This window comes from Pristis pectinata, chromosome 40, assembly GCF_009764475.1.
Source record: "Pristis pectinata isolate sPriPec2 chromosome 40, sPriPec2.1.pri, whole genome shotgun sequence".
Lineage (NCBI taxonomy): Eukaryota > Metazoa > Chordata > Chondrichthyes > Rhinopristiformes > Pristidae > Pristis > Pristis pectinata.
This window is the reverse complement of record NC_067443.1, coordinates 8,549,585-8,564,948: the sequence shown is the minus strand read 5'-3', so window position 1 is coordinate 8,564,948 and position 15,364 is coordinate 8,549,585. Positions and strand designations below refer to the sequence as shown.

The 15,364-nt window shown below is 60.9% G+C and overlaps 1 protein-coding gene across 1 annotated transcript in view; it reads left to right on the top strand.

Moving 5' to 3' along the window:
- LOC127587421 (high affinity nerve growth factor receptor-like) overlaps window positions 1-15,364 on the top strand; it is a 34,844-nt gene that overhangs the window by 9,757 nt on the left and 9,723 nt on the right. The window contains 12 exon segments of the mRNA XM_052045718.1: window positions 36-107; window positions 1,578-1,646; window positions 2,602-2,756; window positions 4,610-4,752; window positions 5,422-5,557; window positions 6,531-6,857; window positions 8,146-8,207; window positions 11,252-11,354; window positions 11,983-12,160; window positions 12,653-12,827; window positions 14,014-14,163; window positions 14,165-14,187. Coding sequence (XP_051901678.1) covers window positions 36-107; window positions 1,578-1,646; window positions 2,602-2,756; window positions 4,610-4,752; window positions 5,422-5,557; window positions 6,531-6,857; window positions 8,146-8,207; window positions 11,252-11,354; window positions 11,983-12,160; window positions 12,653-12,827; window positions 14,014-14,163; window positions 14,165-14,187 — 1,593 coding nt within the window.

Genomic DNA, 15,364 nt, shown 5'->3' with positions numbered 1-15,364 from the left:
TCTGTTGCCTACACTCTGTCTTCTTTCCCTTACAGAACAATCACTAACTCTGGGCTGGTGGACATAGATGAGAACGCCTTCATCCACAGCCCCCAGCTTCAGTACATGTGAGTGGGGTCATCGAGCCGTTGGTGGTGGTACCATCGTCTGCGGCCTCCCCATCCCACGATGCTCTGCGTGTCCTCTGCGTGACCTCTGTCCTGGCTCAGGCACATTGTGTCCATGTCGGTTGACTTCAGCCTCGGTTAACCCCCTCCGCACCATCCATCACACTCCCAGGGTCAGACACAGGGTGAAGCTCCCTCCACACTGTCCCGTCACACACTCCCGGGGTCAGACACAGGGTGAAGCTCCCTCCACACCATCCCATCACACACTCCCAGGGTCAGACACAGGCTGAAGCTCCCTCCACACCATCCCACGATATGGGTTAGACAACAATCTTTCCTCCAAGTCTACCTGTTCCTCCTCAGGACACCCTGACATTCGTATCTGACCCTGCAGCCTCCACAGATGGAATGGGTGGGAGAGTGTGGGTGTTGGTGAGAGAGGGTGGGAGTCGGTGGGAGATGGTGGGCGTAGGTGGGACAGGGTGGGGTGGGGGTGGGTGGGAGAGGTTGAGAGAGGGAGTGAATTGGTGGGACAGGGTGGGGTGGGTGGGAGTGGGTGTTCCAGGCGCCATGCACACCAGCAGTGTGTGTGAGGATACGATGCCCGTTCCAGCGGAGGTGAAGGGTGTCTCCTCACACTCCCAACTCTGGCTCCAGCGACGCTGGGCAGCCTGAGCTAATGCCCCAAGGCTCATGTTAAGCTCCTTGAGTTTCCAGTATTTATTTAGCTGATCCATATTTAATCCTGTGCACTCGTTAGCTGCTAATTGAAAATCAATGAAGCTTTCAGCTGCCGTCATTAACCGTACATACTGCTCACTCAGGAGCCTGCATTCACCATGGGTCCCACTGCTGCCCCCCACCTCCTGCAGACAACTCTCCCCTCGAGCGCTGCTCCCTCCCATCCCCCTCCCCACCCTTGTCACAGGGAGGGATCCCACTGGTTAAAGCAGGGGGGTGTCCGTATGAGATCCTGATCTGCCCACCACCTCAGCTCACCCCTCCCCAGGTGTATCCACAGTTCCCCCACCCCCTATCCTCCGTCTGCCGAAGCCCACCATGGGGGATTGGGGGGTGGTTTCCTCAGGCCCTCGGACACGTTCATTCCGGGAGGCAGGAATGTTGCAAGTTTCTGGGATTCCCCCCACCAATGTCTGAGTCCCCCGTCACAGCCTCTCCCCCTGTCACAGCCCCTCCCCCTCACATCCCCTCCCCTAACCTGACTGCCCCAGCCTGTGTTCTGTCCCCAACCCACTGGGCATGGCCCCAGGGGGGCAAAGTGGGTGGGGGAGAGTGGGTGCGGGGAGTGGGTGGGTGAAGTAGTGGGGGAGCAGGGGAAAGTACAAAGCCCTGGGGAGAATGGGAGCTGAGGACCCAGGGGAGAGTCAGGGGTGCGGGAGTTGGTGACAAAGTTCAGGACCCAGGGGAGAGTCATTCCATTTCTTTCATGTCACCCCTTCCCCCCAGAAACCTGTCGTCGAACGCACTCACCTCCCTGTCCTGGAGACCCTTCCAGTCCCTCAGCCTCATGGAGCTGTGAGTATAACTGGCATCCTCCCATCCCTGCCTCACCCCCTGCCTCAACCCTGCCCCTCACCCCCTCCCACACCCCCTCCCACACCCCTGCCTCTGCCCCTCCCTCACCCCCTCCCACACCCCCTCCCACACCCCTGCCTCTGCCCCTCCCTCACCCCCTCCCACACCCCCTCCCCCACCCCTGCCTCACCCCCTGCCTCAACCCTCCCCCTCACCCCCCACACCCCCTCCCCCACCCCTGCCTCACCCCCTGCCTCAACCCTCCCCCTCACCCCCTCCCACACCCTCCCTCTCACCCCCTCCCCTCAACCATTCACCCCCTCCCCATCCCCTCCCCCACCCCTGCCTCTCCCCTTCCTTCACTCACCCCCCCATCCCCTCCCCCACCCCTGCCTCTCCCTTCACTCACCTCCTTCCCCACCCCTGCCTCTCCCCTTCCCCTTCCCCCACCCCCCCACACCCCTTGCCTCACCCCCCATGCCTTCCCTCACCCCTCACCCCCTCCCCCACCCCCTGCCTCAACCCTGCCTCTCCCCTTCCCTCACCCCCTCCCCCACCCCTGCCTTGCCCCCTCCCTCAACCCCTCCCTCAACCCTCAACCCTCACCCCCTCCCACACCCCCTCCCACACCCATCACCCCACCCCCTCCCCATTCCCTCCCCCAGCCCTGCCTCTCCCCTTCCTTCACCCCTCACCCCCTCCCCCACGCCTCCCACACCCCCCACACCCCTTGCCTCACCCCCCACACTCCTTCCCTCACCCCTCACCCCCTCCCCCACCCCCTGCCTCTCCTCCTGCTTCAACCCCCTGCCTCACCCACACTGTCACCCCTCCCACACCCCTCCCACACCCCCTGCCTCACCCCCCGCCTCATCTCTTCCCTCACCCCCTCCCTCAATTCCCCCCTCCCCTGCTCCCCACAGTCCTCCCCCACACTGACTCTCCTTCTCCCCAGGGTACTGCTGGGGAACCCCCTGATCTGTTCCTGCCGGATCTGGTGGCTCCACCTGTGGCAGGAGAAAGGACAGGCGGCACTGGCCAATCAGAGCCTGAACTGCCAGCACAACGGTAGCACCACGCAGCTGGAGGCACTGCGGCTGGTTAACTGCGGTAAGCAGCACGAATCCTCCCAAGCGGTGGGAGGGGGAGGGGGACCAGCTCCTCATTGGGGGCGGGGGAGGGAGGGGTGGGGGCAGAGTCTGTGTTCAGTGCAGGAGGAGGTGGGGGGGGCAGATTGGAGAGAAGCCTCAGTGTGAGTGGTGTGTGCACAGCAAGATCCTACAAACAGAGGTGTGATGAGGGCCTGAAAGTATTGGCCAAGGGTTAAATATCTGTCCCAGGATGGGGGGCACCCCTCTCACCTCCCCCCTCCCCCTCAACCCCACCCTCCTCCAGAAAGGGGAAGGGGATAAAAAGGAGATGAAGCAGCTTTAACCACAGCTCCTCGCCGCCCCTCCCACAGTGCAACACTCCCCACTCACCGCCCCTCCCACAGTGTGGCGCTCCCTCCTCACTGCGCCCCCCACAGTGCAATGCTCCCTCCTCACTGTACCCCCCACAGTGTGGTGCTCCCTCCTCACCGCCCTCCCACAGTGTGGCACACCCTCCTCACTGTGCCCCCCACAGTGCAACACTCCCCACTCACCGCCCCGTTTTCTGTTTAAAACAAACGTTCATCAGCTAAAAGCACTACAAAAGGACATCCAGCATCAAAATACTCCAACTAACACAGAAAACAGAAGAACAAACTAAGCATCTACATAACTACAGCAATAACGCTAACTAATGCCCGCTAAACACACACGCGACACTTCAGGTAAGAATCGCATTTTCCCATCCACAACACACGCAATCCCCTGAGGGGCACCATTGGTGCCCGCGGATACCGCGTGCTCCCTCAGTACCGCCCCTTGTTTTCTCAATTGGTGTTACTTTCATGCTAACAGTAATCTCTAAACGTCCACAGACATGCGGAATACCACATTAGGAATACATCAGCATACACTTGTATTGTGATACTACTTCAGTCAGCAGATTTAAATCATTCGAAGTCTTAACGTCACCACTCTGATCCACTCCCAGGAAACTTTTCAGCTGTGCAACCTCCTTTGGTGCATTTTTTCCCTTTTTCCTGCTCACATCTTCCACTTCCCTCAGTACTATCCCCCCCAACACAGCGCAACACTCCCTCCTCGCCACCCCTCCCACAGCGCAACACTCCCTCCTCACCACCCCTCCCACAGTGCAACACTCCCTCCTCGCCACCCCTCCCACAGTGCAACACTCCCTCCTCACCACCCCTCCCACAGTGCAACACTCCCTCCTCACCACCCCTCCCACAGTGCAACACTCCCTCCTCGCCACCCCTCCCACAGTGCAACACTCCCTCCTCACCACCCCTCCCACAGCTCGGCACTCCCTCCTCGCCGTCCCTCCCACAGCTCGGCACTTCCTCCTCACCACCCCTCCCACAGCTCGGCACTCCCTCCTCACCACCCCTCCCACAGTGCAACACTCCCTCCTCGCCACCCCTCCCACAGTGCAACACTCCCTCCTCACCACCCCTCCCACAGCTCGGCACTCCCTCCTCGCCGTCCCTCCCACAGCTCGGCACTCCCTCCTCACCATCCCTCCCACAATGCAACACTCCCTCAGCACCACCCCTCTCATAGAATGGAGCCCCCACAACCAGCTGTGAGTGTTGCGAGGGGAGGGAGGTGGGGGTTTGGGAGGTTGTGGGTAGGGGCCTCCTCAGGCAGAAGGAAGGGAAGGGACGGGAGACTCTGTGGGGGTGGGGTGGGGATACATACCAGAGGCAGGCAGTGGTGTTACACGGGGTGTGGGTGGACGGGGTAATTGCAGTGTGTCTGGGGTAGGGAAATGGCAGCGAGCGATGGGCCGAGTGGTCTTTTCCTTTATCCCTGAACTTTGGCACTGCCCTGGCGGTGACCTTTGCCCTACAGCTCTGGCGGAGGCCACGATCAGCATGGAGAACCGAACCGTGAAGGCGGGAGAGAACCTCACCCTCCTGTGTCAGGCCTCAGGGACCCCCCCTCCCTCCGTCCACTGGCTCCTCGAGCAGGTCAAATCCCGCTACTCCCTGCAGGTGAGGGGGGGCAGCTGGGGTGGGGTACCAGGCAAGGGACATTTGGGTAGAAAGGTCGCACTGTCGGGGAGGGGTCAGATGTGGGGACGAGTGGTCTGGGGTCCAAGTGTTAGGTGTTGTGGTGGGGTGTTGAGTGTTTGGTGAGGGGTTGGGTTGGGGTGGGGTGTTGGGAGTTGGGATGTTGTTGGGGTGGTTTGTTGGGTGTTGGAGTGGGGTGTTGGGGTAGGGTTGGGTTGGGGTGGGGTGTTGGGTGTTGGGATATTGTGTTGGGGTGGGGTGTTGGGGAAGAGTGTTGGGTGCTGGGGAGGAGTGTTGGGTGTTGGAGTGGGGTGTTGGGGTAGAGCGTTGGGTGTTGGGGTGGGGTGTTGAGGTAGGGTTGGGTTGGGGTGGGGTGTTGGGTGTTGGGATATTGTGTTGGAGTGGGGTGTTGGGGAAGTGTTGGGTGTTGGGGTGGGGTATTGGGGTGGGGTGTTGGGTATTGGCGAACTGTTGGATGTTGGGGTGGGTTCAGCCTGGGGTACAAAGGTGAAGGGATCAGGGTGTTGGGGAGTTGACGGGGAACAGGTCCCCAGGGGTGTGGGGGTTTCAGGGGACGGTGCTGTGGGAGAGGCAGGCACCGCCCTCTCTGGGTGTCCTGACTGATCACCGTGCACCCGTTCTGTCCCCCAGATGGATGCCGCTCGACCGCAGGAGGCAGTGCTCACCCTGATTGACATCAACCCTGAGGAGAACGCCAACAACCTGAGCTGTCGGGTGGAGAACCTGGTGGGGGCCGTCGAGGTCTCCCTCACCCTCTCAGTGCTGTGTAAGGGGAAAGTCCCCTCCAAACTCCAGGCCTCCTCCCCTCCCCCCATACCCCTCCCCTCACCTCACCCCTACATAAGCCATGCCTCCCCTCCCCCTTCCATATCCCTCTGCTCCCATCCATCCATTCCCCTCCCCTCCTCCCTTCCTTCCGCCTCCCCCTCAACACTCCTCCCCTATGCCCTCACCACACGCCTCCCCCTCCATACCCCTCCTCTATCCCCCTCCATTCCCCTCCCCTCCTCCCCACCTCCCCTCATCAACCACTCCCCCTTCCATACCTCTCCCCTGTCCATTCCCCTCCCCTCCCCTTCCATTCACCATCCTTCCCCTCCCCTCCATATCCCTCCCACCCCCTCCCTTGTCCATTCCCCCCTCCTCCTCCTCCTCCTCCTCCTCACCTCACTGGTGCTCCCCCTCTCATCCTCAACCCCTCTCCTGCCCTCCCTTCTCTCTCTTCCCCTTTATCTGCCCCTACCCCCTTCCACCCCTGCCCTACTCCCCCTTCCACCCTCCACTCCTCCGGCTCCCCACCCTGAGTCCATCCGTCTGCTCTCTCACAGTGTGAAGCCTCCTGATGCAGAACAGCAGGTCCCAGCACCCCCCATCTCCAGTGTGTGGACTGTCCAAGGAGGGTCCAGCTCCTTGCAGGTGGTGGGAGATGGATCCCAGCTCCCTGCTGATGTCAGGAGACAGATCCCAGCTCCCTGCTGGTGTCAGGAGACAGATCCCAGCTCCCTGCTGGTGTCAGGAGACAGATCCCAGCTCCCTGCTGATGTCAGGAGACAGATCCCAGCTCCAGTCCCATGTGGGATCCAGGGGGAGCTGGCCAACTGGGTACAAAATTGGTTTGGTGGGAGGAGGCAGGGGGTGGTGGTGGAGGGTTGCTCTTAGCTGACCTCCGATCCCCCTTGGGCTTCGCTGACCTCTGACCCCCTTTGGACCGTGCTGACCTCTGACCCTGCCCCCCACAGACAAGCCGGAGATCCTGAGCCTATCCGATGCTGTCAACCACCACAACTGGTGCTTCCCGTTCGTGATGCGGGGAAACCCCCGTCCCACCACCCGCTGGTTCCACGACTCCCTCGAGCTGCCCGACAACCTCATCAGCTGGACCGCCATCTACGAGGAGTCGCCCAACGAGATCCACGGCTGCCGAGAGCTGGCCAGCCCCACCCACTGCAACAATGGCAACTACACCCTGCTGGCACAGAACCCCCTGGGCACCGACCGCAGGACCGCACAGGGACACTTCATGGACGGGCCCATGGACATCTGTCTGACCGAGCCCACCACCCCTGGTCAGTGGGGAGAGGGGCAGGGGAGGGGCAGGGGAGGGGGACGGGTCATGGACATCTGTCTGACCGAACCCACCACCCTCGGTTAGTGGGGAGGTGGGGAGGGAAGGGGAGGGGCAGGGGAGGGAGGGAGGAGGAGAGGTCATGGGGACGGAAGGGGAGGGAGAGGTGGGAATGTAAGGGGCGGAGGCGGGGAGGTAGGGGAGGGGAAGGTAGAGGTGGTGGGGAGGGGAGGGAGGAGGGAAGGGAGGGGGAGGGAGGCAGAGAGGGAAGAGGAGAGGAGGGGAGGGACGGAGGGAGAGGTGGGGAGGGACGGGGAGGGAGAGGTAGGGAGGGGGAGGGGGAGGTGTAGGGAGGGGGAGGGGGAGGGAGAGGTGGGGAGGGAGGGGGAGGGAGAGATTGTGGGGAGGGAGAGGTGGGGAGGTAAGGGGAGGGGAGGGAAGGGGAGGGAGGGGGAAGGGAGGGGGAGGGAGAGGGGGACGAGACGGGAGGGAGAGGGGGGGAGGGACGGGGGAGGGGGAGAGACGGGGAGGGAGTGGAGAGGGGAGGGAGGGGGACGGAGAGGTGGAGGATGAGATGTGGGGGGACGAGGCGGAGGGAGAGGTGGGGAGGAGAGAAGGGGAGGGGAGGGAGAGGTGGGGACGAGAGGTGGAGGGAGGTGGACGGTGGACAGGAAGGGGCAGAAGGGGAGACAGATGGGAGGAGGAAGGGGGAAGGGAGATAGGGAAGGAGGGGGAGGGAGGAGGGATAGTGGGGAGAGAGGAGGTGGGAAAGGGGAGGGAGGGAGGGGAGGGGAGGCAGTGGGGCAGGATGGAGGAGTTGAGAGGGAAGAGAGGTCAGAATGATGGAGGGGAGGGAGAGGAGAGGGGGAGTGGGATTTGGAGTGTGGGTGGAGGGGGTGGGGGACAGAGGAGGGGGTGGGGCAGTGGGCAGGGAGGGAAAGGGAGAAGAGAGGAGGAGGGGAGAGGGGGGTGGGGAGGGAGAGAGGGGGGGTGGGGAGGGAGGGAGGGAAAGGGGAGGCAGTGAGGGAGAGTGAGAAGGGGGGAGGGAGGTGAGGGGTGAGGAGAGAGTGGAAGGGAGCAGGGAGGGTAGATGAGAGGTGTCGGGGAGGGAGAGGGTGGAGGGGATAAATCAGGGAGGGTGGGGTGGGATTGGAAGGGAGGGAGTGGTGAGAGGGAGGGAAGGGTGGAGGGGTAGACCAGGGAGGGGTGGGTGTAGGACTGACCCTGGGCATTGGGGCAGGCTGTGTGTCTGCGCCCCGGTCGATGATGTGTCTGCTCCCTCTGTCCAGTGGCGAGGGAGAGCTCCACCTCAAGGAACGTGACGGCCAAGGACAAGGAACCTTCCTTCGGGGTGAGTACTGCCCTTGCCCCGTGACTGACGCTGTCTGCAGCAGGGACCCCGACCCCCCTTCCCCTCAGTCCCCCCTGCGGGGGCCTTGATCATCTCACCACCCCCCCCCCCCCCCCATCAGGCATCACTGCTGAGGTGCGAGCTCACCGCCCCGGGGAGGGGAAGCCGCGGGTGGTTGGGGAGGTGGGGGGTTCAGGGGGTGCTGTCGGAGTAGCTGGTTGAGTAACCCCAGCGTGTTGTATAGACGGTGTGCACTGTTGGGGCGAGGGGGTGTTTGGGGGGGGGGAGTTGAATGAGGTGCTGATAGAGCAGCTGCTCTGTTCTGGACGGAGTGGAGCTTCCCGAGAGTTGTTGGAACCGCACTCTCCCAGGGAAGTGGGGAGTGTCCTGTCACACTCCTGACCTGCTGATGGGGTAGAGCCCCTGGGGTGAGTCACTCCCCATAGGATCCCCAGCCCTTGAAGGGCTTCTGTAGCCCTGTGTCTGGTCCAGCTGAGTTCCTCGGTCGTGGTGACCCCCCCCCCCTCCCCCCCCCAGGACCCAATGGCTGACAGTGGAGAGGACTCACTGATCCCATTGAACATCAGACGGAGAGCGGCATTGCCAGCACTCCTGTGGGCAAGGATGAGGAGGGAAGTGTTCCCACCCTGGACCCTGCTTCCACCTGGCATGGAGATGGGACATTTGGCCCATCTAGCCCATGCTGGTCTTCTACTCTCCAACCTTTAGGTGCCGTGGGTCTGTGCATAGGCAACTCGGCACACCTCCCCCATCCCATCCAATCGCCCTCATCCCGTCCAATCCCAGATCCTGACATTGTGCACAGTTTTGGTCATCTTGTTACAGAAAAGACGTCATTAACTGGAATGAGTGCAGAGGAGATTTACGAGGATGTTGCCGGGACTGAGTTACAGGGAGAGGTTGAGACTTTATTCCTTGGAGTGTTGGAGACTGAGAGATGACCTTATCGAGGTGTATAAAATCATGAGGAGCATCGACAGGGTGAATGCACAGTCTATTTCCCAGGGCTGGGGAATCAAGAACTGGAGGGCTGTTGGATCTGGAGGTGTTGTTGTCCAGAAGTCAAAAATGAGGAGCAAATCCTGTGGTTACAGCCATTTTATTAGATGTTCATCACAGTAGAGGTCAGTCAGGTTCAGACAGGGTCAGCTTGTGCCAGCCTGCAAGGTTAGTAAAGAAGTAACAAAGGAACTGGACCACGTGATCTTCCTTTTATACGGCAAACTGGTCTGAACCAGTTCAGTTGAGGAAACCTGTAAACAGGTACTGACTGAGTCACAGACAAAGAAACGACAGAAGTGTAGAATTAAATGTACTACAAGTTACTAAAAGTTTACAGACAAACAGGTGATTAATACAACATATAAACAAGCGTAAAGAAAGCTAAAATTGCAAGGGAAAACACAATAACAAAAGCAATCCAGACCCTCATCCAACAGGGCACAGGTTTAAAGTGAGAGGGGTAAGATTCAAAGGGACCCGAGGGGCAACTTCTTCACGTAGATATGGAACTGGGTGAGGCAGGTGCACTAACAACGTTTCAAAGACACCACGCACAAGTCCCTGGACAATGGGGGTAAAGGTGTCCCCAGTGTCGCCCTCATGCTGATGACCCCCTTCGTATGTGGCTGCATCAGGCTGTACGTGGAACCCAAGTACGTGGGCACCAAGTGTCACTATGTACCGAGGTTCTACCTGTCCCGGCTGTTGCGAAGGATGGGCCTGGCCCCGTGGCCACACAACATCCCAGTCACCTGTCCTTTGTGGAAAAGTTCTTCCAGACCAACACCTTTGACCACAAGTCCATCAGGCAGTGGTCAGCACGGAACATCCTGCAGACACTGCAGGAGAAGGACTCGATGGACATGGTGGGGTGGTTCCCTGAGCAGACTGTCCAGACCATCTTGCAGAACGCCTCATCACCAGAACTCACCAACAAGCACAAAGACCTCGCTTGGCTGGCAGTGAGAGGGGCCCTCCCAGTCAGATCCGTCCTGCATGGTCAGAACATCAGTCCCAGCACGTGCTGTCCCCGGGAGGACTGCGCTGGGGACAAGACAGTTATCCACCTCTTTGCGGGCTGTGGGTTTCCGAGGAGAATGTGGCGAAAGATGCAAGGGTCCTTGTCATGGTTCATCCCCAGCAGCTGCGTAACAGAGGATTCTCTGATCTATGGGCTGTTTCCGGGGACACACACAGAGACGGACATCAACTGCTGCTGGAAGGTCATCAACTCGGTGAAAGACGCTCTTTGGTCTGCCCGAAACTTGTTGGTCTCCCAGCACTGTGAGATGTCCATAAGGGAATGCTGCTGACTGGCACATTCCAGGCTGCAGGAGTACGTGCTGAGGGACGCACTGAAGCCGGGTGCAGCCAACGCAGGGGCTCGGTGGGGAAGGATGACAGTTTAGGGTTCTTCTGCCACAGGAGAAGGAGGGGCGGGGTCAAGCGAGGAAGCCCCTTAAATATTGTAAATATGGGATTGGGGTATCACCCCAGGGAGCCACAGGAGTGGCACGGTGTTGTGGTTTGTGTAAAAAGTAACACTGATAATTGATCTGTACACAAATGTAAAGGTTTGCACTGTTCTATTATTGTATATAGTTTGTCTTTTATTATGAATAAAGTTTATTTTGGATAAAAAAAATCATTTCAAAGACACTTAGAAGTACATGGATGGGAAAGGTTTAGAGGGACAAGGCCAAACACAGGCAAATGGGACTGGCTTAGATGGGGATCTTGGTTGGCATGGACCGGTTGGGCCGAAGGGACTGTTTCCCTGCTATATGACTCAACCCGGGACTCCACTGCACGGCCCCGTACAGCACGAGGCCATTCAGCCCATCAGTTCCCTCGCCCCTGCATGCTTTCCCTTCCCCAGCCATCTCCACTGACCCTGTCCTGCTGCACCCAACGGCCCCAATCTCAGTCCGGAAACCCCTCCCTCCTCACCCCCACCCCCGAGAGCCCTGGGGAGTGAGGGGGGAGGAGTGGCCTCACCCTCTCTGTTGTCCTGCCCATAGGTGTGGGTCCCAGGGGGACTGGCAGTCTTGACCTCGCTCATCCTGATGCTGATCCTGGGCGTGATTCACCGGTACCGGGCAAGCAGCAAGCTCCAGCACAGCCGTAAGGGCACTCCCACCCCCTTGGGGGGAATGGGACGGGACGGGATGGAAGAGGTGGGGGAGGTAACGTTGGGGGTGGGGAGAGGGTGAGAGGAGTGTGGTGGGGAGGAGGGAGGGGCGGGCAGGGGATGGGGAGAAGATGACAGTGGTGGAGGGGGAGGGGAAGGGTGATGGAGGAGATTGGAGGGGGAGCAGATATGGGAGGGGTGGATGGGAGGTGAGGAGGTAGGAGAGGGGTGGGGGTATGATAGGGAGGAGGGGGAGGGAGGGGTAGGGGAAGATTAGAGGGGTAGGGGGAGGAGAGGAAGATGGAAATAGGTGGGGAGGGAGTAGGTGAGCTGAGGACAGGAGGAGAGGGAGGGAAGAGGGTGATCAGAGGGAGGAGAGTGTGGGGAAGTGGGAGGTGAGGAGGGGAGGAAGGAGGGATAGGAAGAGGGGGAGGAGGGTGGGAGGGGGGTGGAGGGAGGATGGGGGGGGGGGTGATATCAGAGGAATCTGGTGCTGGAGGGTAGGGGATATGAGGGCCGGCAGTGTTGAAGCAGGGAGTGGGGGTGTTAGGGGGGTAGGGTTCTGGGGTGGGGGTGTTTCCTTAGACCCCCCTCTGACTCCCCTCCATTGCCCCACCACAGGAGAGGCGAAGATGCTGGGGGGTGAGGAGGACACGGGGGTGTCACTGCACTTCCTGAACCTGGGCATCAGTGCCAGCCCCATGCCCAGTGGCCAGCAGGAGATGCCCAAGAGCCACACCATCGAGAAACCCGCAGTACTTCTGGGAGTCTCGATCCTTCCTGAAGGATCATGGCTCTGGTGAGGGAGCGCCACGCTGGGGGAGAGTTGGTGAGGGAGGGAGGGAGCGCTGTTGGAGGGGCGGAGGGAGCGCTGCGCGGTGGGAGGGGTGGTGATGGAGCTCCGCACTGCGGGAGGGGCAGTGAGGAGGGAGAGCCACGCTGTGGGAGGGGTGGTGAGGGGGGAGCGCCGTGCTGTGGGAGGGGCAGTGAGGGGGGAGCGCCGTGCTGTGGGAGGGGTGGTGAGGGAGCACCACGGTGTGGGAGGGGCAGTGAGGGGGGGAGTACTGTGGGAGGGGCAGTGAGGGGGGAGCGCCATGCTGTGGGAGGGGGCGGTGAGGGAGCACCACGGTGCGGGAGGGGCAGCAAGGAGGGAGCGCCACGCTGTGGGAGGGGGCGGTTGAGGGGGGACCGCCGTGCTGTGGGAGGGGCGCTGAGGAGCGAACGCCGCACTGTGGGGGTGGTGAGGAGGGTGTGGGGGTTTGGGGCAGGATGTCCCAGCACACTCTCCCAGGTTTGTCGGCCTGACTCTGGAATGGGAATTCTCTCCTGTTCCAGCTGTGCACCACATCAAGCGGAGAGACATCACCCTGAAGTGGGAACTTGGGGAGGGAGCCTTCGGGAAGGTGTTCCTAGCGGAGTGGGAGAAACACGGGAACGAGGAGGAACACATGCTGGTCGCTGTCAAGGTCAGGTTCAACCCAACCCCACTCTGGAGAGTGAGGAGTGAGGAGGGGGAGGGAGGGAGGAGGAGGGAGGGATGGGGAGAGGGACAGAGGGAGGAGGAGCGGGGGAAGGAGAGAGGAGAGGAGAGGGAATGGCAGGGAAGAGGAGAGGGAGGAGGGCAGGAGAGGGTTAGGACGCAAGGAAGTGCGGGAGAGGGGAGGGAGGGAGAAAATGGGGAGAGAGGGTCCGACAGATGGAGAGTGAGAGGCTGGGAGGGAAGGGGAGGATGGGTGTGTGGGAGGGAGGAAAGGTGACCGAGGGAGAGTGAAGCGGGGAATGAGGCAGGGAGAGATAGAGAGGCACGGACAGTGGGAGGGGGGAGCAGACAGTGCAAAGGAGGGAGGGAGGGGGGAACGGACAGAGGGAAGGAGAGAGGGGGAATGGACAGTGGGAAGGAGGGAGGGAGATGTGCTGAGAATAGTCTGGTAGCAGAAGGAGGGACATTGAAGGGGGAGAGAGGTGTGGGTGTCTGTCTTTCTGTGTCTGTGTCTCTCTATGTGTTTCGCTCTCTGTGTCTTGTCTATTTCTCTCTCTCTCCATCTGTCTGTCTCTGCCGTGTGCCATGTCTTATTGCTGTGTGCTGCATCCCACTGCCCTGCGCCGTCCCACTGCCCCTGCGCTGTGTCCCACTGCCATGCGCCGTCCCACTGCCCTGCGCCGTCCCACTGCCCTGCGGTGTCCCACTGCCATGCGCCGTGTCTTATTGCTGTGTGCTGCATCCCACTGCCCTGTGCCGTGTCCCACCTGCCGTGTGCTGTGTCTTATTGCTGTGTGCTGCATCCCACTGCCATGTGCCATGTCCCACTGCTGTGCTCCGTGCCCCACTGCCTTGCGCCGTGTCCCACTGCCATGTGCCGTGTCGTATTGCTGTGTGCTGCATCCCACTGCCCTGCGCCGTGTCCCACTGCCATGCGCCGTGTCCCACTGCCATGTGCCGTGTCCCACTGCCCTGCGCCGTGTCCCACTGCCATGTGCCGTGTCCCACTGCCATGTGCTGGTCCCATTGCCGTGTGCTGTGTCTTATTGTTGTGCTCCGTGTCCCACCGCCGTGCTTCGTGTCCCACTGCTCTGCGCCGTGTCCCACTGCTGTGTGTGGTGTCATTGCCGTGTCCCACTGTCATGTGCCGTGTCATTGCCGTGTGCTGACAGGCTCTGAAGGAGGTGACGGAGAGCGCACGCACCGACTTCCAGCGAGAGGCCGAGCTGCTGACGTTCCTGCAGCACGAACACATCGTCAGCTTCTACGGGGTGTGCCTACAGGGCGAGCCCCTGCTCATGGTCTTCGAGTACATGAGGCGACGGGGACCTCAACCGCTTCCTGCGGTAAGCACAGCCTCCCTGGGACAGTGCTGGCTCGGAGCTGGGGGCTCAGAACAGTGGGCACAGTCCCCTCACCGACCTCCTGCCTCGCGGTCTGGCCTGATTGCCCACACCCCACTGCCCCTCGGAGGTGGGGGTGAGCTGCATCCTTGATCTGCTGCACTCCGTGTGGTGGAGCTGCTGTTGGGGACGGAGTCCCGGATCCGGACCCAGTCCGGATGAAGGAACGGCGATACCTGCAAAAGCCTGGTGGGTTCCGAGCTGCTGGGGTGGTGGTGTTCCGCTGCTCCCACTCCCTTCTGGCTGGGAGAGGAGGCGAGTTTGGGAGGTGCTTTCGGAGTAGCCTGGGTGTGTAACTACAATGCACACTGTAGCTGCTGTGCGCCGCTAGTGGAGGGAGGGGGTGTTCGGGGGGGGGTGGTGGTGGGAGGGGGCGTAGGATAGGGTGCCAGTCGAGAGGGCTGCTTTGTCCTGGACGGTGTCAAGCTTCTCGAGAGTTGTTGGGGCTGCACTGGCCCCAGGCAAGTGGGGAGTGTCCCGTCACACTCCCAACTTGTGCCTTATGGATAGGGGGACAGACCCTGGGGTATCAGGAGGTGCGTCACTCCCCGCAGGATCCTCAGATGGAGGGTGAGAGGAAGGACAGGGAGGGAGGGTGAGGAGTTTTGGGAGGGGACAGGACACACATTTGGCCAAGCAGGAGAGATTTGGGAGTGAGCAGGGAGGGTGGGGTGGAGGAATGAGGGGCATTGATGGTATAGGCAGTGGAAAAGCTTCCCCACATAACCAGGACTGGAGGCACAGGTTCAGGGTAAAGGGTGGGAGGTGTCAGGGGGATTTTGGATCTGGAACACACGGCCTGAAGGGTGGTGGAGGCAGAGAAGGGGTTGGACTGAGTGGAGGTAAATGGGATCAGAGCAGATGGGTAGTGAGGGTCGGCATGGACTCCGTGGGCCGAAGGGCCTATTTCTCTAGGACCATAAACACTGGGATCGATCCTCTGAGATTCAGAACATGGGAGAGCATTCCGGCTGGGATGGGATGTGTTTGGGTAACTCTCCTCGCTAGTGTCCCGGGCCATGATCCGGCTCATTCCCATCCAGTGATCAGTGCTGAGTTATCGACCGGCAAAGCTGTCTGAGAGGTTTAAGCTCAGTCTCAGCAGCAAATAATCACTGTG